Consider the following 26,824-nt stretch of genomic DNA (forward strand, 5'->3'; position numbering starts at 1 on the left):
CTTATACAAACAAGAACCACATGATTTTTACGTTGGAAATAAGGTATACTAAAAGCAGAAAGGAACCACCAGCAACAACGAATAATTACATATTAAGCAAAACCGAACCACAGCACCACGGGACTGCTTTGTTCAAACAAATAAACGAAATTACTATCATGTCATTTTATACAAAACAGATCCACACCTACTTGGTACCATTATACATTACACATATTTCTATTACTAACAATTATTTTTAATACACAAAATGGAACCAGGTTTCTGTGGTATGGTTATGCGTAAAATAAATACATAATTTAATTGTAATTTTTTATTGCAAAATAAAACCACAAGCATTCGGTTCTATTATGCATAAATAAATATTGTAAAATATCCTGAAAGCCATCATCGCTATATGGAACCAAATGCCTTGACTTGTTACAATGCTTCTCATCTTTAAACAACGTATTTCATTACTTAAATAAAGCTTAAATAGCTCAAAGTGCAAAACTCCAATTTTTTAAGTAAAACGTCGAACGTGACATATTCAGCGAAGTAGTTCGAATACGTGACGGTGTTATTTTCCTCCGCGAAGTAAGTTCTATTGTTTTTGTTAATTACCTTTAAAATTAAATGTGAAAATGTTTATTAATAAATAAATAAACAAGCACTTGGTAAGAAAAGCATTGGAGACGAACACCGAAGATAATAATGAAGATACAACGGGTAAGTAGTTTTATTTAATGCATTTAAGTACTTATTGAATCTGAGATGCAGGTACGCTTTATCCACTTTTGATTCATTCCCGATTGTGGTGTGATTTTAAGAAGATAGTTCATTAAGTAAGTGCAAGAGGAATCCTCTGTGGATTTACGTATTTTAACGACAATGTTGTTGTTCACGAAGGCGAGTCGAATTAAGAGTCATTTTGTTACGATTTATCTGTCATTGTGAGATGAAACTACTAAACCCTGTTTTAAAAATAACTGTCGATGATCTAGGTACCTACCTACTATTTTGGTAAAATACGTTGAGATTCAGATTCAGTAGGTACAGTACATTCAGCCACATCATTCAGTGCATATAATATTATTTGTTTGATTTTAAAACTCGCGCGGCTACTGTTTTGACCGGAACAAGGCCCTAGGCTGCGAAATTCAAAATTTTAACAAGTTTATTAAATTTTTTGCTAGGGTTGCCACTGTTGCGTATGATTTTTAGGGTTCCGTACCCAAAGGGTAAAACGAGACCCTATTACTAAGACTCCGCTGTCCGTCTGTCTGTCCCTCCGTCTAGTTAGACAGTTGAAATTTTCATATGATGTATTTCTGATGCCGCTGTAACAACAAATACCAAAAAACAGAATAAAATAAATATTTAAGAAGTTCCCATACAATAAACCGTGATTTTTTTGACGTTTTTATAGATAATGGTACAGAACTCTTCGTTGCGCGAGTCCGACTCGCACTTAGCCAGTTTTTTGTACATGGCGCATGTACATACAACATAGTCATAGACACGGCTTTATAAGAACTAATAATATTTTGCTGTCGCCATATACTTACGTATGAAAGCCACGTGGCTTTGTTTAATGTTTTGATTTAAAGCTTTTTTCTTTTTATTACAGAAGATAACGAAGAACCTTATACGTCGGTGCCTCTGGAGAAGCTTTCTTCACCTTCTAGCGATATTCAGGCCATATTACATCTCATTCCACAAGATGCACAGAGTTTTTATAACGGTCTCATTAGTGATGATGCAATAGGAGATCACATAGATGGACTAGACACGGTGGATTTCGAAATCCAATTTGATGATAACGTCGAATAAACGTCCTATATAAGTATTATTTTATATATTTTATTAATTAAAGCTTTAATTACGATATTATAAATACATAGTTTCATTTATATCATTAAATCCCTGGGATGTGGTTCCTTTTTGTATAAGAGAAAACCTATCAATTGATAAATGTTAAAAGGAACCACATGCACATTTTCTTAATTATCTAGAAAGTTTAAGAATATTCAGAGCAAATTTATATACACATACTTAAATAAGCAATTTATCAATGAATTTAAATAAAATAAATTTTAATTTTACATCATCTGACAGAGCTTCAAATGTTTTTGTAAATCCTTTGATATCTCAGAAGTGCGTTTTTGCTGGGTGGTTCCTTTTTGCTTAAATACGGACAATTATGTTTACCACACATGTGTTTAATGCAAGTTATGTTTAAAATCAATGAGAAATATTGATTAGTAATTTGAAACTAAATCGATGCTTCGTTAATTCAAATACGACCTTTCCTCGCACCTTGATTATAAATTATAATATGATTATTTAGAACAAGCTGTGCCCCGCGGTTTCACACGCATTGTTCCGCTACTGTTGGTCTTGGTCAGTCTTACTGGTGATTATATATTTATAGCCTTCCTCGATAAATGGGCTATCCAACACCGAAATAATTTTTCAAATAGGACCAGTAGTTCTTGAGATTAGCGTGTTCAAACAAACTCTTCAGCTTTACATTATTAGTATAGATTAATACTAGCAGTCTGGCCCGGCTTCGCCCCTGGTTTTCTCTCCGCGGTTTAAGGACGCGTTTACGAATCTGACAAAAATACGCAGTTTTTCGGTGCATTTTGCGGCGAAATAGTACAAAACCAAATTTAACTAATAATTACCATAAATAGATTACTCCTTAATCTTTAAATGGTACTATATTTTAAGTCGAAAATTTTGGTTTATAATATTGAAAAAAATAATTTCCGTTGCCTCTTCACCCAAAATTGACAATATCGTGCTGAATAAACGAACATTTTTCTTGTATTTAATAAAACAAATTGATTTATTTAAAAATATTTTAAGTAAGTAGACATGTCTAACTCAAAAAGGTACTAGATAAAACTATCAAAATGTTACAAATAGGCTGAGAAAAAAATTAAAATCAAATCTTATTTTTTCACATATTTAGCTGTAACGCGTGATACTTATTGCATTGAAATAAGGGTTATTTTATTTGTCACTACCTTGAATTATTGCAACACAATTTGTAATGAAATATTTTAGTAATTTAGTCTGCGCTCAGCCGCCGTTGTGAGTAGACACTGTGACGCTTGTAAGCAGCTCCTCGTTTACGAAAAGATCACTGTACGAATACAAAATATTTCACCTAATAAACTTGATCCTTCTAGCATTTATTTTATTTATAGATTTTATACTTATGGGATTATAAATTTCATATTTAGTTTCTGACTTGATGGAGTGACCTGAACGTGTACTTCGAAGACTGCTACTGGAACTAATAAACGATTAGAGCTAGGTATGCCGAGTTTGGGCTCGTTTTGTTAGTTATGTTGAGAGTTGAGACCTTACCTCCGGACTTGATGGAGTGACCTGAAGGTGTACTTCGAAGACGGCTACTGGAACTAATAAACGATTAGAGCTAGGTATGCCGAGTTTGGGCTCGTTTTGTTAGTTATGTTGAGACCTTACCTCCGGACTTGATGGAGTGACCTGAAGGTGTACTTCGAAGACGGCTACTGGAACTAATAGACGAGTAGAGCTAGGTATGCCGAGTTTGGGCTCGTTTTGTTAGTTATGTTGAGACCTTACCTCCGGACTTGATGGAGTGACCTGAAGGTGTACTTCGAAGACGGCTTCTGGAACTAATAGACGAGTAGAGCTAGGTTTGCCGAGTTTGGGCTCGTTTTGTTAGTTATGTTGAGACCTTACCTCCGGACTTGATGGAGTGACCTGAAGGTGTACTTCGAAGACGGCTACTGGAACTAATAGACGAGTAGAGCTAGGTATGCCGAGTTTGGGCTCGTTTTGTTAATTATGTTGAGACCTTACCTCCGGACTTGATGGAGTGACCTGAAGGTGTACTTCGAAGACGGCTACTGGAACTAATAGACGAGTAGAGCTAGGTATGCCGAGTTTGGGCTCGTTTTGTTAGTTATGTTGAGACCTTACCTCCGGACTTGATGGAGTGACCTGAAGGTGTACTTCGAAGACGGCTACTGGAACTAATAGACGAGTAGAGCTAGGTATGCCGAGTTTGGGCTCGTTTTGTTAGTTACGTTGAGACCTTACCTCCGGACTTGTTGGAGTGACCTGAAGGTGTACTTCGAAGACGGCTACTGGAACTAATAGACGAGTAGAGCTAGGTATGCCGAGTTTGGGCTCGTTTTGTTAGTTACGTTGAGACCTTACCTCCGGACTTGATGGAGTGACCTGAAGGTGTACTTCGAAGACGGCTACTGGAACTAATAGACGAGTAGAGCTAAGTATGCCGAGTTTGGGCTCGTTTTGTTAGTTACGTTGAGACCTTACCTCCGGACTTGATGGAGTGACCTGAAGGTGTACTTCGAAGACGGCTACTGAAACTAATAGACGAGTAGAGCTAGGTATGCCGAGTTTAGGCTCATTTTGTTAGTTATGTTGAGACCTTACCTCCAGACTTGATGGAGTGACCTGCAGGTGTACTTCGAAGACGGCTACTGGAACTAATAGACGAGTAGAGCTAGGTATGCCGAGTTTGGGCTCGTTTTGTTAGTTACGTTGAGACCTTACCTCCGGACTTGATGGAGTGACCTGAAGGTGTACTTCGAAGACGGCTACTGGGACTAATAGACGAGTAGAGCTAGGTATGCCGAGTTTGGGCTCGTTTTGTTAGTTACGTTGAGACTTGAGACCTTACCTCCGGACTTGATGGAGTGACCTGAAGGTGTACTTCGAAGACGGCTACTGGGACTAATAGACGATTAGAGCTACGTGAAGGTAGTCGTGATGATACACCCGAAGGGCAACCGGAAAGATATGACGATCAATTTTTGAAGGAGAACATGAAGACACATTTAATTCGATTTTATAAGAACAGCCTCCTTCCAGAATTGACCGATCCAAGATTCAAAAGAAATATGGAACTACAGGAACATTCATCAAATTGCCATAGTAATATAATGAAAACTAAGAATTAATTAAAAAGAATTGTTTTTCTTGAGTTTTATCCATTTTTTTATCTTTTACCCTACATAACCCTACCCTATCTATCCTACCCTACACTACTCTACTGTACACTACTTTACCCTATTCTACCATACTATACACTACTCTACCTTACCAAACTTCACATAAACCATGTACTTAATAGTCTGAAAAAAGCCTAAACATTTTGTTTGGATAGGTGAGCCTGTTCTTGAGTTATAAAATTACAACGCAAAGTGGCATCACTACATAGTATAAAACAAAGTCGCTTTCCCTGTCCCTATGTCCCTTTGTACGCTTAAATCTTTGAAACTACGCAACGGATTTTGATGCGGTTTTTTTTAATAGATAGAGTGATTCAAGAGGAAGGTTTATATGTATAATAATATCCATTAAGTAGTGGAGAAGTACTGTTATTTTTGAGGTTTCTAATGTGATGTCGTAAAAAATTACATTTATTCCGCTTACATTGCAAACGCAGGCTGAACCCTACGAGTTTTATCAAAATAATGTACTAAGTATTATACACATTGAAAAGTTCTACAGAAAAGTCCGCGATGGTATATGTCTATCTCTTATGGATAACCCACAATAACTTTTTTTTGTCATTTACTTTTTACGACAAATAATGGCTAATTTTCGAAGCGATTTTAACCAATACAGCATTAATCCTTAAGCAATTAAATACCATGGATACATTGTTCATTTAATATAGATCTATATGGCCCTTTACACCGCATGATTTAAGTGAATATTTTCGAAGATATTACAGATTTAAAAATTGCGGGACGTAGCGTTTGCGGCCGCCCGGCTATGTATTTTATACCCGTGCGAATTGCGATGCCGGAGCGGGCCGCTATATTTTTATACCTATACAACGTTCACAATTTTTCTGTAGTGTATTTAGTATCAGCATTGCACCCGTGCGAAGCCGGGGCGGGTCGCTAGTATTATTATAAAGAGGAAAGGTTTGTATGTATGTATGGTTTTCACGCATAAACTACTGGATCGATTTTGATGAAATTTGGCACAGATAATCTTTAGACCCTGAGAAAGAACATAGGCTATGTTTTATATTTATTGCGAAATATGTACCACGGGTGAAGCCGGGGCGGACCGCTAGTTGATTATAAATAGATAGATACATTATATTATCACTATCATCACTACATAGTACATATAAAACAAAGTCGCTTTCTCTGTCCCTATGTCCCTTTGTACGCTTAAATATTTGAAACTACGCAACGGATTTTGATGTGAAAATAATGTACTAAGTATTGTACACATTGAAAAAGTCTACGGAAAAGTCCGTGATGGTATATGTCTATCTCTTATGGATAACCCACAATTACTTTTTTTTGTCATTTACTTTTTACGACAAATAATGGCTAATTTTCGAAGCGCTTTTAACCAATACAGCATTAATTCTTAACCAATTAAATACCTTAAATACATTGTTCATTTAATATAGATCTATATGGCCCTTTACACCGTATGATTTAAGTGAATATTTTCGAAGATATTACAGATTTAAAAATTGCGGGACGTAGCGTTTGCGGCGGTACCGGCCGGCCGCCGCGGCCGTGCCATTGCACCCATGCGAAGCATGGGCGGGTCGCTAGTTAGATATAAATAAAGATACATATTATATACGTATGATATAAGATTTTTGATAGATTTTATTAAAGTGAAACTTTTATTACATCGTCTCAAACTTTTTGGTCTGTGTAGCGCATGTCGCGTGTATCGCGGCTGCCGAGTAGGTATACCTACTCGGCACGCGACATGCGCTACACAAAGCAGTGTTCGGAACCGTTCGAACAGTTTCACTTTTACCGTGGTTTCATAAAACCACACAACATTTTATTTATAGTAATGTTTCAGTATATTGGAACTTAAAAAGTATTTGCAAGTACCTATCAGTAGTATATGTATGTGCCAAATAAAAGTATTTTCTTTCTAGTTTTCGAAAACCCACTTGCATTTGATACCACAACAAAATTATATACTAAAAAAACGAGCCCAAACTCGGCACACCTAGCTCAGCTCGTATATTAGTTCCAGTAGCAGTCTTCGAAGTATACCTTCAGGTCACTCCATCAAGTCCGGAGGTAAGGTCTCGACATAACTAACAAAACGAGCCCAAACTCGGCACACCTAGCTCTACTCGTCTGTTAGTTCCAGTTGCCGTCTTCGAAGTACACCTGCAGGTCACTTTATCAATTGCGGAGGTAAGGTCTCAATATAACTAACAAAATGAGCCCAAACTCGGCATACCTAGCTCTACTCGTCTATTAGTTCCAGTAGCCGTCTTCGAAGTACACCTTCAGGTCACTCCATCAAGTCCGGAGGTAAGGTCTCAACATAACTAACAAAATGAGCCTAAACTCGGCATACCTAGCTCTACTCGTCTATTAGTTCCAGTAGCCGTCTTCGAAGTACACCTTCAGGTCACTCCATCAAGTCCGGAGGTAAGGTCTCAACGTAACTAACAAAACGAGCCCAAACTCGGCATACCTAGCTCTACTCGTCTATTAGTTCCAGTAGCCGTCTTCGAAGTACACCTTCAGGTCACTCCATCAAGTCCGGAGGTAAGGTCTCAACATAACTAACAAAACGAGCCCAAACTCGGCATACCTAGCTCTACTCGTCTATTAGTTCCAGTAGCCGTCTTCGAAGTACACCTTCAGGTCACTCCATCAAGTCCGGAGGTAAGGTCTCAACATAACTAACAAAATGAGCCCAAACTTGGTACACGTAGCTCTAATCATCTATTAGTTCCAGTAGCCGTCTTCGAAGTACACTTTGGCAAGTACTTGTTTACCAATCAATCACTGTCCAATGAAATTAGGTAAATGGTATCTACTTTTGTGACCATTCAACGTTACAAACAAATCAAAGTAAATTAAAAAAAAAAACATGGCAATAAAAATAAGTTCAATTATCAAGTCGTGTCAGTTTAGTCATAATTTCGTCGTTTCTCGCATTTCGCTGTGTGTGTGAGCCGTGCACGTGTAGTAGTAAGACTCAAAACGTAAAATTGATGCGCGTCAATTTGTATATGCGTCCTTAATCGGCATCTGTTTATCGTAGCGTGACGCCTACTCAACAGAAAAATAGTTTTTCAATTCAAAACAGTAATCTTTGAGATTGGCTCGTTCAAACAAACAATCGGACAAACTCTTACTATTATATTTTAAGTATTATACGTTTCGGTAAATTATTATTACTTTTAAACTTATATCAATCAGTTATTGCGTGATAGAGCAATGAACTAGGTAAATAATACTACGGTGTAACAATAAAGTTTATTTACTCCAGAACTATTTAACAGACTTGATTGAAATTTTTGAAAAAAACTCAAACTCAAACATTTATTTATTCATTTAGACTTCTATAAGCACTTTTCAAACGTCACAACATATTTTAACATTTACCGATTCGGAAAGCAGCATCTATGGAGAAGAACCGGCAAGAAATTCAATGGTTGCTCTTCATTCAGAAAGCAAGCGAAGCCGCAGGACGAAGTTATACATCATCGAAGAATCTCACGAGGCCTCCACATTTGATGATGTCATCCACACATCGCCTAGTAATTTTTTATCTGCGAAAATGAAAAAGAATCATTAAAACGTGCGGTTTGAAATGTCAATTAGGATCGGATCAATCATTCTCGTTAATTCATTCAGGATCGAATGACAGATTGATGAGAGAAGGATTGGGCCTTGTTAGCCGTCCGGCCGATTCATTAGCAATACATACTACTAATATTATAAATATAAACTAGCTTTCCGGCCGCGGCTTCGCCCGCGTTTTCAAAGAAAAAAGAGCATAGTTCCCGTTCTCGTGGGATTTCCGGGATAAAACCTATCCTATATGTTAATCCAAGTTACCCTCTTTAAGTATGCTAAATTTCATTGCAATCGGTTCAGTTGTTTTTTTCGTAAAAGAGTAACAAACATACACATACATATCCATCCTCACAAACTTTCGCATTTATAATATTAGTAGGATAGGATAGGAATTAGGATAGGATGCGTATGTTTGTGAGGATGTTTGTTACTCTTTCACGCAAATACTATTGAATCGATTACAATGAAATTAGATATATAGGCAGCTGAAGACCCGGAATAAGACATAGGCTACTTTTTATCCCGGAAATCCCACAGGAACGGGAACTATGCGGGTTTTTCTTTGAAAACGCGGGCGAAGCTACGTACAGAAAATATAGTATGTAGTATTATTTCGTTCACTCTTAATTAACTCGATGGAATAGACAATTGTATGAATGGTTGTTATGAATGCTTTTGAGTGTTGAATTAGCGATTGGTTATTTATTTATTTATTTATTTATTTAAATAGGTACACATCACAGCTGACAATTTTGACTAATTATACACAAATTTAATCACATGTTGCGGTAAAATGCCAGCCAAATTGTATGTACACAGCACAATTGAGGTTAAAAAAAATTTTATTAAAAATTACATTATTTAGCACAATTCATAGATCAAGTAAAATATTTTTTTTAAATACATGTCAAATCATAGTACAGATAAATATCACATCACTATAGCTACAATACATTAAATTACATAAAATACAGTTAAATCAATAAATACCTATGTTACATTCAATCACATAAAATAAAATTCATTATTAGTTAGACGCTTTTTGCTAAGATTTGTAGTAATTAGTGTGTTGACGTCATTTGGATGAACGTCAGAATTATTATACGTATAATCTTTATATATAAAAATGAATCGCAAAATGTGTTGGTAAGCGCATAACTCGAGAACGGCTGAACCGATTTCGATAATTCTTTTTTTATTATATTCCTTGAAGTACGAGGATGGTTTTTATGTAGAGAAAACGTAAATATGTACCACGGGCGAAGCCGGGGCGGACCGCTTGTCTTATATATAAAAATGAATCGCAAAATGTGTTGGTAAGCGCATAACTCGAGAACGGCTGAACCGATTTCGATAATTCTTTTTTTATTATATTCCTTGAAGTACGAGGATGGTTTATAATAACCGTGGTACATATTTACGTTTTCTCTACATAAGTAGAGAAAACGTACGGTACATACCACGGGCGAAGCCGGGGCGGACCGCTAGTAGGTATTTTAATAAAATGCTTATTTATTTCTTGATAGCTTTAGCTTATTCCTTGTAGAGCAAAGTTTTTTTTATAGTTTCCTGCAACATTTAATCTAAAATTCTACATCATATTTCATAAAATTTCCGTAAAAAAAGAACCTTTACAACACTATTCTGATTTATGATATTAATTAGTGAAATTCATTTCTGTTAACTTTATCTCAAATCGTATTTAATATAAATTTTATTGTACAATAATTAATCAATAGGCTTTTTTTCTTCACCTAAGATTTCTAGAAAGTGCAGAAAGCGTCCATTAATACCATTAATCACTAATAAATAAACAATGCAGTTAATTCTAAACCTCTGACCGGAAAGATTTCGAGGAAGCAATCAAAGTCCAATTTGTGAAACTACCCGCTAATCAATTGGTCAATGAAAGCCGTGCTCCAGATACACTATCTGGAACTTATCTTGTAATTAATTATCGATGACAGTGCTGATTTTAAAGTTGTATAACGGAAAGATAGTCTGACAGATAATGTTTTAACTTGCTTCTTCTATTTAGATTTAAGGGCGTTTATATTGTCAAGGCAAATTTTCTAAAGTTTAACACCATTTACCAGATAATGTTTAAAATTCCTACTTATATCTGGCACTTTATATTTTGGCACTTTATGATTTAGTTTATATTGTTTATCAAGGCAAATTTTTGCAGAATAGAGCTCGCAAAACTTTTTTGAAATTTGAAACCATTTATGAACATTAACTTTTTAAACATAATAGCAGAATACATTATGCAGCGGTTTTTGTCACCTTGACCTAAAAGATCATTCTATTATTTCTTAGCCTCTATCTACTCTATGTCATAAATTCGTGAAAGGAAGGACATACTAACAAACTTTCGCAAGACTAAGAATGATTATCGTTTATTAGTCAAAACATTTAGCTATACCCTTTTTATTGTCAAGTTTTATTCATTTTCAACAGAATTATCATCTCATTACCAAGAAAATTATACCCTTTTAGCAGAATATTAGACATCTTTATCAATAGTTTCAAATCCTTATCAATAAATTTAAATGTATATGCCACTACCGATGTGACCTGGTTTCGCCTGGGGTAGGTACGTATTATATTATATCTTATAGTACTCAGGGATCACGTACATTTCCAAGGGTGAAAGGATTTTGGAAACCGTCCAGTTGTTCCTATGCTTAGCTCGTTCAAACAAACAAACTTTTCAGCTTTAAATTATTAGTATATCTAGATTTTTAGGAGCAGTAAGTGAGGTCAGGTATAGAAATAAATAGCGGATGAAGCTGGAAGGATACAATTGCAGGATAGGACAAGTTATACATTTGGGTCTCGGATGCGTGAAGATGGACGGATATTTATGGTTATCTCAGTCTGTATGATGAAGATTTGTGAATTTTTGACATAACCCATTGACCACCGAGCGGCCCGATCGGGCCGAGACACAATAGATTTTCTATTGTGTCTGTGATCCGAGGACTGACGGATTAAAATTGGTTAAGAAATGTGATATTTAGTTTAACAGCATTCAAATGCTTTATAAATAAATTAATAAATGTTTCAAGACAATAGGCATGACGAAAGATTTTGAAATCCTCTTCCATAATGTGTGTATACGTTTACTATACAAGAAAAACCCTATATTTCGGTAATATACTTAAATTTAACGAAGATTAAAGCCATTTTTCAAAAAATATTTAATATCTGTGCCAAAACAGCTCGCAGGTGTCATGGCGTAGGCGTGACGTCAAACTTTGGTAAATACGTAATTATTTGTACGCATTGTGAAGAAAATTAAAAAAGTCTTTATTTAATATGTGTTATATAAACGAATTTCAAAGTTTATGAGTGGTGTGCAGTATTGCAGTATGAATCTACATAAAAATAATGCTCAAAAATGTGTTAGTAATTATTTCAAGCGAGAAATAATAAGAAATGATTGTATAAAGTTGGTGCGGAGAACCCCGAACCACGTATTCGTGAATTCCCAATTGTATTTCTGTTCTGAGTCGATAAAGCATACGTGAAACAATAGAAAATAAATAAAAATGCGTATTCTCAACATATTCATAACAACAAAACACATCTGACGCGAGTTGTTTACTTATGCGTGACGTCACGCGTGTTTTAGTCAAAATGGCTAACTGCAGAATTTCAATGTTTTATTTTATTGATAATCTCATTAATCTTAATGGTTTTAAGATTTCTAAGTCACTATATTGAATTTATTTATTGTACATTTTCCCTTAAAAACACTAATACGATCATTTATGGATACTGTCGTCATGCCTATTTTCACACACGGCACGATCTGGTTTCCATAACACAAGCGTAAGCTTAGTATGATGCCAGATGACTGATAAGTGATAAGCATACATACATAAATGGAAAACCTTTAAAGAATAGAAAAAATGTGATCACGAGGCGGGATTCGAATCCGCGTCTTTTAGCTTGCAGAAATATTTAAGCAAACATCTCAATGATTGTATGTTTTAATGTGCTTTATTTATAATTATGATTTGATAGCAAAATTTGTTTTTCTAGTGGAATTTTGATGACATAATTAGATAAAACTATTTAATCCTAGTGAAACTAGTTCATGTACTTTGTTTTGATCAATAAGTTCATAAAATATGATTAAGAATCGCCTTATTATTATAATTTAGTAATAGAGATGCAGAATTTGAAAAATAAGTATACAAACATGCGTACATTAGAAAAAATAACTCTTCCAAACGCAGTTAAATATAACATCTACACGGACGCTAAACCTGCTCACTTAATATTTACTCATCTATTTTGGTTCAGCAAAAATAGACCGCAATTGAAGTTTTTCGTCTGTCAATATTCTTACGCTTCCTAGAATCGAATATGCTTCCTTGAAAGATTGCAATTAATTTAACATTTAATTTTAAACTTTATTCCCAAGTAATACAGTTCAAATAAGACTGATAGGATGGAAATAGATTTTCACACCACCGTGAAGATAGTTTAGTTTTGTTAATTATTTGAATGAAATAATTTAAACGGTATGCGGATTGATGTTTAACATGAACGGTTTGGTTGCGTATTTCATTTGTTTTATATATAACGATGACTTTCAATTTTGCGAAGTTTTATCTATTTGTAGGTTCTGAGAAAAACGGAGTTTTATTGAGCGATTAAAACTATAGGAACTCAACATAATTTAGTGCGGCATTTAGAATACAGCGACGTGCAATTAAAATTAATGTGTTATTGCTACTCTTTTATAGAAAATGTATTATATTTGAATATAAATCTTATTCTATGTGTCATCGCTTATAAATATTTATAAGTCCTAAAATTAATTTCAAAATTGACCGCAAATAAGCGTTTCCCAGAGAGATGATTCAGAAATCTTAGAACTCTGTCCACATTATTGGTTTTACGAACATGTCTCCGGTAAATACCATTACCAATAGATTACGCGACCCCATGTTCACATTAAAGGCGAAATCACGCAAACTATCGAATAACACACGCAATAATTAGTTTATATGTCTTTTCCTAGTCGTATCGATTACAATAAAACACCGCAATCTAATAATAACAATCGTTTGTTTCAGATACGAGAAACCTGCGGTGTAAGCGGAGCCGAGCGGTGCAATATTAGTGCATTATGTATTACATGAGCCGGCAGAGATTCACGCGTCGAACTGATTATACTTGAGCCGTGAGTCAATGTCGGTAGCGCGTGCGTCGGAGCGATAAGGCGATGTCAGACAGGACGTAGGGTAGTTCAGCGTAGAGTCGGTGCGTGTGCAGTGAGCACAAGCGAGCAGTGACGGCGGTAGGGCGGCTGCAATGGGCGCGGCGCGCCATGCGACCGCGTGCGCGCCCGCTGCGCTTGCTGCTCGCGGCGCTGGCGCTCGCCACCTGCGCCGCGGCGCCCGCGCCGGAAGCGCGCGCGCAACGCTCCGCCAACCTGAGCCACATTACGGGCACCTCGCGCACAATACAGATGTTCCTCAAGAACCGCTATCTGCAGCTACTGCCGGATGGCACCGTCAACGGCACCACAGACGCCAACAGCGTTTACAGTGAGTATGCGCATGTTAAGCTAGGTATTGCTAGGTATTGTATTTTTAAGCTAGGTAATATTTTGGGTGGTGTCTCTCGATGTAAGCCAGAAGCTACTTCATCTTTACGCGGTCGGGAACTGCTAGAGGCATGCGCAAGGGCGTCCCGCCTTGAAGAGGATCACGAACATCGGCTACTCTAGAAGAATGCGATTTCATTCCTACAATCCCTTACAAAGATAGAAAATACAAACATTTTTCCTATTTATAAAGAATGATAATTTTATATCCGTATCCAGTAGTAATATGAAGTCATTGAGATAATATTAATAGGAGACGACACCGCCTACATCACTTATGTTCCACTCAACATACGTCATGTGACGTATGTTGAGCGGTATTTTTTAATGGTTTTAAAGTGAAACGCATCAAACATGCCTTCGTGTGTGTTACGATATTGCACAAATAATACAAATAATACGGAAAAGTGCAAAGGAATAACTTTCATCGTTAAGTACCTAACTAAATAATAATTTTTAAAACTTAGTTAGAGCAAAAAAATAGCGCACAGATTTTGTTCGTGGTGTCTCCTCCATACGTAGTAATATTATCTCAATGTATGAAGTATGTATTATAGAGACATTTTAATGATAAGCTTAAAATACATTTGCGAATAAAAATATTAAATGGCACTTTTTCGTAAAGATAGAGCCACATATTCTAGGACTCACGTAATTAATGGCTTCTACAATGTAATATCGACAGTCTAATTTATGCTAAATACCTAGAAAAACATTGAATTTTAAACGACCAAAAAATTTATTTGAATGATACGTATTCTATATTGCAATTTCCATAATGTAATCATAATATGTAAAACTTAGACCTTGCAAGATAAAAGGAAGCGCAAACACTATAAACTACAAAATTTATGGACCGAATCTTAGTCATAAAAATTTGATCTGATATAAAATATACCATTTTTCGCACTATAAATCGTTGTTAATTACCCAAAAATCAACCGACACTAAAAACAATTATTAGCCTAAACTAATAAAAATTACAATAAAATGCAACCATGAATACTAGATGAACTGGTTGTATTAAAATTATAAATGCATTATGTATATTGCAAATATTTGATAAGATTATTTCAAATGGAAGCAAAACGGAGGCGATAAAAATAAAATAAGAATGAATTATACGTAATTTATGCAGCCGTAAATCGTGTATCGATTAGGTGTTTATACGAGTGGCCTGGCTACTCTAATAACCAATGGCATTGAAGAGAAATACCTGCCTAAATGGATAAGGTCAGAAGTTAATTAGACCTCTCTCTTTTCTCTTAAAAAGCTTTTAATTTATCGCTACTTTTAATAACTAGCACGCAACTTCGACTGGTCTAAATAGTTTTGCCACTTTTTTCATTTCAACTAAGCATAGCAGAAAAAAAAAGTGGCAAAACTATTATACAGGGTGTCCCACTATTGGTATACTAAGCGCGAAGGAACTTGTAGTTTAGCATACACTGATCACGTAAAAAATACTTAAACAACAAAATTACGAATTAAATTTTTGCTAAATTTTTCCTGAAAATCCATGTTTTCTTCGCTTCTCTAATGTGAGCTTTTTGTCTATGAAAACATAATCTTAAACAATAGCTCACGTGCTGGTGGCAAAGTTGGGCGGGTTGCTTGTTATGGGTGTACACATAAAATTTCCTAAACACATAAAACCTCCTTTGAGCTTAGTATACCAATAGTGGGACACCCTGTATAGTAGCAATAGGAGCACCTATTGGTCGGTTCGTATAGAAGAATGCTATGGGCGATGTACCATCACATTATAGCCTGCCTTTCTCGATACAAACATGGTCTATCCAACACAAAAATGATTTTTCAATTCGTAACTAAGCAAGATCATAAGTCGTCTTATTTGCGACTTCAACAGCAATAGCAATTGTTTCCCAAAAAAACTGTTCTATGATAGATGTTATAGTGACCACATGTTTGCAAGGTCTTTACGTATATTATGTAGATGTAATTATTAATTCGAATTCAACATTTGGTTAAAACTCACTTTAAATTTTAATGCTCCATAGTAGGTATCATGGGTAGTTTAAATTTAAGTTCAAACGTAAAGGAGATTGATCAATATACATTTGGAATAAAATCATAAGATACAATCATTTCAAACGCAAGCCAAACAAATGATCTTGAACAGGGTAAAATGTTTCTCTCAAATTAAATGCTAATTCGTTTTTTGCACAGCATTAAGCAGACAGACGGTAGACATTATTGTAGCGTGATTTAAATGAGTCTAGACAGTTTACTACGTTGACATGTGTTGGAATTCGCTTTCATCAAATATTTGTCCAAATATATATTGTTTGGCTAACGAACAATAGCTTGAACAGTGGTTGTTCTTTTTTTAATTTCAATTACTTACATGAGTAATTCCTCGACTATACTTATAGTAGAAGAACAACATTAAATTGGCATAGGACGCCTAATTCTCTAATGCTCGAATATATTTTTTAATTTTGCACAATGCTCAATACATGATATAGTCAGATATTTTGGTCTTGATTATTATTAAAGCATAAATTTATAACGTTTCACATAACATATACACAATACAGCATATTATATGCCTTTTTATATATATTTTGCGGTTGTTGATCTTACCATAATAATTTCACCTGTATTCTCTTCTTCTTAAATAACATACTCGCTAATAACTTCACCAACTTTCTCATAATTGGCCATAATCATTAATGTTTTTGGTTCAAGCCTTTTGTTCCACCATTGACCTCGGTAAGTAAAACACAATACTCAATTCAAACAGCTCAATTATAACTGTATATAAAATTTCAATCTTTGTTATAATTACATAGGAGATAGCCATTCGTTGCTGTCAAATTGTAATAATGACTCAATTATCATTAGGTTCGCCCGCGGCAGCTGTGTGGTGGTCTCTCTGTTATGATAAACCTTAGTTATTACATATATTAAACTATGAAAATAGAAAGCATAGGGTTTGTTTTATTTGGTTTTGTATGTGCAATTGATATTAAGTCATTTAATCCAATGTACAGTACGCTGTGTAGTCCAAAGGAGAAGCTTGAAATGGATATGGTCGATACTTATGTTTGTAAATGTATACGTAAAATGTCTAGACTCTAGGTAGGTAATCAAAATAATATGATTTGATTAACTATATTTATTCCTTAGTATGGTAATGCGTTCTGATGTAATTAAATTAAAATCTTATATAATTACATTCAAAAATATTGGGATTCTTAAACCACAAACGTTGCATCCAATAATTAATTTCATATATAAGTCATCAACTCGCAAATAAAGATGGATCCGACACATTCAAACATAATAATATTTGCATGTAATTTTAGAATCGGTATAAAAAGCAATATTTTATAAGCATCGAGTGACAAATGGCTATAAGAACAGAAGTTCAATGCATAAACCTGATTCTGAGGACACCTTAATGTTATTCTAAATGACCTGTTAAGAACGCTCAATGATATAAATTTTATATTGATAGCAAGGATTCATTTCAATGAAGCAAATCTTATTTTTGTTACATTTTAATAAGAAAATCTTACCACAATTTTTATAGAAATTTTGATATGAGTATTCCGAAATATTTATGTGGTCAAAAGGCAAGACAGATGAAGAAACGTTCTGTAATCGATTTCTTCTTTCTCCTATGCTTTTTCCTCTAGACCTATACGCAATGGGGCAGAGCGGTAATTCTTTAAAAAAAAAAGTTCTGAATAATTTTGCTTAAAGTACTTAATGCAAAAAATAGTAAGATTATAAATATTAAATATTACCAAATCGGGCCAAAATTAAATCCGTAAATCTCTTACTTGCACGCCATTTTTTCATACATTATATACACGAAGCTACATCAAAATACCAGGAAGGTATGACCAGACCTTAATATCGTCGTATAAATAGTAACAAAATAGTGTTCAATAAATCAAAACGGCTTCTACATTCCAGTAGTATGTGGGAATGTAGCTGAAGCGTAACCACAGAGTATACAGATCTGAAAGGTAACATATCAAATTGTTAGTGCAATTGAACATTAAGGGCCCTCTTCACTATAGGCAGCGTTGGCCCAACTGATCGTCGATGTTTGCCGCCATTACGGCGATTATAAACATCAACAATGACGACCGATCATAGACATTTAGGCTTTACACTATCGTGATTGCCTTTAGTCGCCCAGCGTTGCCCATTGTGAAGAGGGCCCATTATATTATGTTGGATTAGGATCAGTTTGTGCGGTTTTTGGAAAAGTAGACTATAGGTAATATTGTAAATACAATGAAGCACATTGCAAACAAAACTAGCTAGTTTTAAAGGTTACCTATGTAGTATGTATCTATAATTTTTTAACTTATTAGTAGGGATTTTCATTGCATGCTATAATATGTTCTGAAAACATAATGAGCAATGTCTAATATGTTGGCATGAATACAGGGTTTTAAAAGTATGTTAGGATTTTTAAAAATGTAAATATATTATACGAGTATTTAATTTATCGTAATTAACAATTTATTCGATTCGATTTGAAACAAATAACATCAGCATGTGAAAAAATGTACTAACTCTTCCTATCGTTGTTGTTGGTAAATAGTTTCATTTTCTTATCTCTTCTTTTAACATATTATTAACATACACTTGCACCAATTTGTGATTGTGAATGAAGAAAGAACAACGATCACTCTCAAACAATTAATAATAATAAATAATATAATAATAAATATAAATATAAATATTATAGGACATTATTACACAAATCGACCTAGTCCCACAGTAAGCTCAAAGGCTTGTGTTGTGGGTACTAGGCGACGATAAATATAATATTATAAATACATATATAGATAATAACACCCAGACCCAAGAACAAATAATTGAGTTCATCACACAAATATTTGCCCTGACCGGGGATCGAACCCGGGACCGTCGGCTCAGTAGGCAGTTGCTTTACCACTGCGCCAACCGCGTCGTCGAATTTCACACGAGTAAAGATTTTAAAGCTTTTATCTTTTCCTCGTAATAATTTCCTTTGATTGCGAATAAACTTTCGAGTTTTGACAAACTCATTATGTACTCAACATTGTAGTTATTGTAATAACAATTCTGTTGTTACGTAAATAGAGTTCATTTTAGCGTTTGTTATATAAGTGAAGTAATATTGTATTTAACTGCATATGAGCTCGGATTATCAATTATTACTTTGTGGAAAGCCATTTTGCGAGTCGTACTTTTTGCCACTTGGTCACGAATTATTCTGTCGACGTATTTCGAGGTTGTGTGCGGTTTATTTGATCCAATTATTATTTGGGTTAGGGCTTGATGAGGTTTGTATTTTATGGATGTTCGATAAATAACTGAGCTTTAAGAAAGTTCTATTTATCGATATTTTTTAAACAGTTTCGTTTTATTGTTGTTAAAAGTAGATGATGAACGTTAAGATTTTTAAAAGGAAAAAAATATATATATTATGAGGCGGGATTCGGGCCCGCGTTCATCACCTAAAGAGATGATAACACTATTTTGCTATTAAACTTAAAAATATGTTGACACAATGAAAAGAAAACATTGGAACAAACTCGGTCTTGCTTTGTAGATAATGTTTAAGATAAATAATATAATGTACCTACCCACTGTTAAAATCAATATTGTATCGAATCAATAAATAATGTCTAATCACAAACGCACAGATAATTAATTAACTGAACTAGTGTCACAAAACTATATAAATCATTATTAGGATATATTATGTCGAAGTAAATTCATTTATTTTAGTAATTGGAGTTAATATTTACTCGTATTATAATTTTAAATTTTAATAATGTTTTTCGACTTTTTATTTTCATTTTCATTTAAATAAGCACAAATCAATCAATAATATTCATTAAAATTAATCATATTATAATAAATAAAGACTAAAAACCTCGACGTATTTTTTTAAAAATATCGAAATACGTTGAAGCCTTTCGCAATTGCATAACGCTCTAAATCAAAAATAAGAAACTATTTATTTTATACGAAATACGTTAAATCTTCATTAAGACTTACAAACAAACAAACAGACAGTAAATATGTTGCCACTTACCGAATTATGGATGGCAACTCGGATAAAACAATATAATTTAGTGCCAAAAATATTGCATTTGGTTTATTCTCTATTGCACCTCTTATTATTATTTAAAATTTATTTAGTTGACTTAAAAAACTTTACATAAAAAATATAGGTACCTACGCACACATCGTCGAAGGTACTTTATTGTAATTATAAAAGACGGTCTGCAAAAAAAAATGAAACAATTATCTTGAATTCCGCGCGTGTACCTACCCACTTATAACTTATAGGTAAGATTTAATTCAATTCCCTTATCAATTATCTACCATTTTTTTCATGTGATAATTTGGTTCTTTCCTAGATCAAATACATTTCTAGTTTATCCCATACACGAAAATATCCCAGTCGCAGACCACACGTACGAACAATAAACCTCAGAAAGTTGGCATGTATCGAGATTTGTCATTTCACAAAGAATTTACTGCACAGCCGGTAATGCTCTAATTCATTGGATTGCTTTATTTTCAGTCTAGACTGAGCTAGACTTGGTTTCTAGGTTTTGAAATCTTTTTGTGGGTGGTCGCTTTATCTTACGACCTGACATTAATTGTTATTTTTAGTACACTAGAAATGTATTATATGGTTTGTACACGTGTAAAAAGTTTTAATCGATTTAAAAATGTGATTTTAATACTTTATTGCTCTTAAAATTGTTACAATAAGACTTAACCTAAGAATACACTTAAACAATTGGTGGTCAATCGCTATGTAGCGATTTCTTCCAGACATCCGAACGGAGAGAAAAATAAATGATTATTAAAAAGGCTAAATTTTTGTAAAACCTGTTGAAAAAACAGGTTAACGTTAAGCTATGATATTTGCAATCACTGGATATTTTTTTTACAGTTATAATAAACTAAAAAGCCGGTATTTGTACGGAACCTTTAGTGTCACGATTCCGACTCGTACTTGACCGATTTTTTTTTGTTCTTTGCTAAAAAGCTTCAATACTATTTCAAAATGCATAGAGCTTATTCTAAGGCGAAATTTACGAGTGTGGAACTGAGATGCGATCGAACAAAAACAAACACACAAAAATAGTCTTTGTTCATCCCACTTCAGATTTCAGATAGTTGACGATGAAGGATTTATTCATTATTGTATCGTAATGATAGAGAATTCCAGATTAAATATTTTTAACGTCTTTATAAAGATATTTTAAATTGTGACGTTATAATTTTTAAATTCTAAATTTGTATCGGTTTTTGAAGATTTTTTTGTGTTGATTTTTTAGGGTCGGTGTCAGTTTAAGTTGTGAAAAATTTGTTTCTGAAATAATACTTACTTTGAATTTGATTTTTTCTTATGTGTTTACATAATATACTTTTGCTATTTAAATAAAATGCTTGTATTAAAATTAAATTTATGGTGCGTTATTTTCATTTCAGTTTATTATTAAACTAGCTGTGCCACGCGGTTTTACCCGCATTGCTCAGCTCTTGCTGGTTTTAGCGTGATAATATATAGCCTATTAATAGGCTTCCTCGATAAATGGGCTATCTAATACCGATATAATTTTTCAAATCGGACCAGCAGTTCCTGAGATCAGCGCGTTCAAACAAACAAACAACTTATCGTTACCACAATATTGTATATCAAATTTATTAGCAGTGAAATAAAACACCACGTGTTAACTTAGTCGGCTTAGATTTAAATAATATTTTAGGTAAATAATATTGTGTTATGCCGGGTCCAGACTGGTGAAACGTAACATGCAATGTAACATGCAATGAAAGAATTCACCGTCCACATTGCTGCAATGTATCATGAAAGGTAACACACTTTGTAACAATTTCTCATAGTTTGGACGTCTTGCGCGCGCGAATTGTGCATTACACGCGCATGCTACGAGCATTACAAGCCGCGCGCGGAGCGATCCGAAATTTGTCGGTTTTTCGACGAACACAAAGGGGCAAGGAACACGACTACGCTACGGGAGGTTCGTAGTGAATGCGCGTTATGAGCGCGCTATGCGTCCACACCAGCAGCGAACATGCAATGAAAGGCAGAATGTTACATTGCATGTTACGTTTCACCAGTCTGGACCCGGCATTATATGTATTTACATTTAACAATTTTCTTCAATACGTTAATTAGAAGCACGTGTAGTTTTTTTCTATTGTATTACACTATGTCTAGCTTGAATTTACATTATTCAAGTAAATTTTGAACCTTTGAATATTATAGAGTTTTTGATATCTATATAATTATTTACTTATTGTGCTGTTGTTTAATGTTAATATTTTACATTTTATTTATTTGAATAAATCGTAGTGCCTAGTTCATATAACGAAATTATTATTAATATATATTATTAAGCCGCGCGGTTTCACCCGCGTAGCTCCGCTCCTATTGGCTCGATAAATAGTTTATCTAACACTGAAATAATTTTTCAAATCGGACCAGTAGTTCCCGAGATTAGCGTGTTCAAACAAACAAACAAACTCTTCAGCTTAATAATATTAGTATAAAAATATTAGTATAGATTTGCGATGGATAAATTAACCTCAAAACTTATTAAGATAACCATATTTTAATGCTTGAACACTTTTTAGATACATCTGACTTTCCAAGCACATATTCGTTGTAAGAACTCCTAAATACCTACGTACATAAAATTACCTACTCAATCCATCACGAAGAAATTTGCATAAAAAATCATCTTTGATCTCCAGAATTTATAGCGAATCATATTGAAGACTTACTGTAATATTTTCATATCTTTCAACAAAATCGTTATTTAAATGCACATAAAATAAATGGTTTGACACAAACATGATGTTGTATTGCGTACAAAACACCGACTTCATGTAAATGCACATTTTTTGCAACATTCGTTAAAAAGATGCGTAAATCAAATGTTATTCCACTTGGTACCTACTTTAATTTTTATATTAAACGTATTTTTTTTCTAAACTTATAAAGTACTAGCTTACCACCCGCGGCTTCGCCTGCTTTGTCTAAAACCTAATAAATTATATACTAAAACCTTCCTCTTGAATCACTCTATCTATTTAATAAAAACACATCAAAATCTGTTGCGTAGTTTTAAAGATTTAATCATACATGGGGACATAGGGACAGAAAAGGCGACTTTGTTTTATACTATGTAGTGATTCTATATCTATACTTATATTATAAAGCTGAAGATTTTGTTTTTTTTTGTGTGTTTGAACGCGCTAATCTCAGGAACTACTGGTCCGATTTGAAAAATTCTTTCGGTGTTAGATAGCCCATTTATCGAGGAAGGCTATAAGTTATAATATATCAACAACTATACAATTGCGGAGCAATGCGGGTAAAACCGCGGGAGGATATAAAAAAAATGAGAAAAGTAGGTAGGCTTCTATTTTGACATATTTTGTCGTTGAAACTTGAAATAGCAACCGAAAAACATTTTTCGAAAATAAAACCAAAATATATGAATGGTGTTTGCTTTGTTTATGTGGTTCATATTAAATTAAACTACATAAATCAGAGTTTAAATTATATGACCTAATTAAATTAATATTAATTTTATTCATATATTCAAAAAAGTTTTTTCACTAATCACAATTATATGTAAATATTTGTTTTACGTCTTAACTATGACATATTGTTATGCCAACGAACGAACGGACAAGCACATATTTTGTATAATATTAAAATTATCAGTTTAGTAATATTAATCGTTATTAATATCGTTAAAAATAATAACGACATCGCGTTAACGTCAAAAATAATAAATTTTCCAATAAGCCATTTATTTTATGTACATGCAGGCATTTTAATGGTCAGGCATTGTTCAATTGCTTGACCAATTTGCATGATCGTTGGTTGAACGACTTTTTTAATATGATTGTATAATATTTAGGAAAGTGCATACCATCTTAGATCACATCTCAGTTTCATATCAGACGAGATTGTGGTCAAGCAAGCAAGGGAAGTCCCTATTCTGTTATATTCACATATTCAATATTCACATAATCCATACTATATAATATTATAAATGCGAAAGTAACTCTGTCTGTCTGTTTGTTACTCAATCACGCCTGAACTACTGAACCAATTTGCATGAAATTTGGTATAGATATATTTTGATACCCGAGAAAGGACATAGGATAGGTTTTATCCCGGAAATCCTACGGGAACGGGCTTTTCTCTGAAAACGCGGGCAAATTGGAAAGTGTGGCACCGCCTTAACATTCTTGATCGGGACGGATACCCGCATTTTAATATAGTAATTTACACCTGGTTAGCATGTGTGAAGAAATTTTGATTTGTGGTAAATGGCTTTTTGAGGTGTATCATATTTAGCTTTAATAGCCGATCTTATCTGTGACAAAATAATTTAGGGGCTTGTATGAAAATGCCTTATCAAATTATGCGAAGTTAATTTGGAATGGCTTTTTAACGCCAAGAATATTATTATAACAACACTTTTTGGTATAACCGTGAAATTTCGTCATTAGAAATTGTTACAGATTTGATACTTCACTAGATATCGAACCTAGGACCTTCATTCTTGAAGTTAACCGCTGAACCAAGTATACCAAATAATGATAAAATGCAAGTAAAACTAAAAACATATAGAGGAAGTTTAATGAGACAAAATCAAAGAAATATATTTAAATGCCACGACGTCCGTCTGTCAGCGACCCATTTATCTTTTTAACATTTTAATTAGACAATCCATTAGTTTGATTTTAATTCATTTGTAACCATTAGTGAAATTCGCTCATTTGTTATTTTAATACGAATTTGTTTAAATATAAAATATAATCCGATTGTTATGAATGATTGTATTATTATCTATATTCTATAGGTATATAATTTAGAGCTATTGCATTTCTAAATTAAACGCGTAAATTGTTTTAAATTTGTTTAAGCCTTTAAGGTGCTCGAATCGGATTAAAATATTTATAAATAAATCACGTTTTAAAACGTAATTTTATCGAATAATATAACAAATGCATAAGGCACTAATAAACGGTATGCCGTATGATAAGCAACTCCCTTAAGGGCCGATTTTTCAATGCTTGGATAAAACTTATCCGTTCAATAAAGTACATATTACACGATAATATTAAAATGTCACGTAAACTGTCAAATACGGGCAATTAGAATACGTTTTTAAAATGGTAGTTTTATACATTACTAGCTTCCGCCCACGACTTTGTAAGTGCCTCCCCGTTTTCCCCGTTCCCGCAAGAGTTTCGGGAAATCCTTTCTTAGCGGATGCCTATGTCCTAACATCTACCTGCATGCCAAATTTCAGCCCGATACGTCCAGTGGTTTGGGCTGTGCGTTGATAGATCACTATATCAGTCACCTTTGAGTTTTATATATTATACATATATAGATTCGTCGAATAAGTTTTATCCAAGCATTGAAAAATCGGCCCTAAGGCATATATTTTCATCTGTTATTATTTACTAAACTAAACGTACAAAAAACCAATATATGAAGAACTCACTCTTTAATCGCCTGCCTTCGATATACAATCAAAAATTTTCTACTCTTGACATATTTAACAGCCCTCGCAATCGTTTTAAAACCAATGTAATTAAAATATTATCTAACGTACCTAACACATTTTAATCATGCACACACACACATATATACACACAAACATACCCAAACGCACGCACGCACTCACCCACACACACAACTCACCACTCTTTAATAAGTTACTGTTTTAAATATACATGTAATTGATAATAATTGTAAAACTCGTAATTGGCGTATTGTATCATAGATATAAGTAGAGTAAGTCAAACTGTAAGCTGTGTAGTTTTCAAAATAAATAAATAAATAAATAAATAAACACATAAAAGTCAAATATATTATCATTGTAAAGTACTTTCTCCGAAAATGATGTCTTGAAATAGCAATCAGCAACATTTATAGCATTTTTGTTAATTATATTTGTTAAGATCCAATGTTGGTGATTAAATAACTGAATGGTACATGTTCCGAATTTTAATATGAACCCTTAAGTACCGCATCGATTCATTTGGCAAAGAATAAGTAACGTGGCAGAGGTGGCACGACTCAAACTTGAACTAAATTTTCTTATCACGTTTTTATTATCTTCACCTATATGTAACCGACATGTTTGTATGTAACAGACTCCTTTAACACGATTTTGACCCACTTTATTGGATATTAACTGGTGGAAGTATATAATTGATAAATACAGGATATTAATATAAAGTGTGTCGTTTTGTAAGTATTATCGTTGTTTTCGTTTTACATTACAGTCTGTAGTATTCATTTTACATTGCGACTATTGCGTGTAATTTTAGACAGATTCTTAATTACTTTGATTTACTTTGATTGTATAATTTATCAGTTAATATTAAATCACTACAGTCGTCCTTAGATTCCAACCAATTGAACCTTAAGCTTCCTAGGTATAAAGCTACTGTATAACCACACACCATCATGAAACTCAACGACAGTGAGTAATAAGGTGTCAAAAATTCCTGTCAAATTCAATTGACCATGTCA

The 26,824-nt window shown here is 33.9% G+C and overlaps 1 protein-coding gene across 5 annotated transcripts in view; it reads left to right on the forward strand.

Moving 5' to 3' along the window:
• bnl (fibroblast growth factor branchless) overlaps positions 1–26,824 on the forward strand; it is a 218,545-nt gene that overhangs the window by 49,174 nt on the left and 142,547 nt on the right. For all 5 annotated transcript variants that reach the window (XM_090113518.1, XM_090113522.1, XM_090113521.1 and 2 more), the window contains exon 3: positions 13,700–14,173. In XM_090113518.1, the coding sequence (XP_089969644.1) occupies positions 13,954–14,173 (220 nt within the window). In that variant the 5' untranslated portion in view covers positions 13,700–13,953. The remainder of the gene's footprint in view (positions 1–13,699; positions 14,174–26,824) is intronic.

This window comes from Colias eurytheme, chromosome 20, assembly GCF_061535395.1.
Source record: "Colias eurytheme isolate Ceu_HAF_F1 chromosome 20, ilColEury1 Martin Lab GWU primary, whole genome shotgun sequence".
Taxonomy (NCBI): domain Eukaryota; kingdom Metazoa; phylum Arthropoda; class Insecta; order Lepidoptera; family Pieridae; genus Colias; species Colias eurytheme.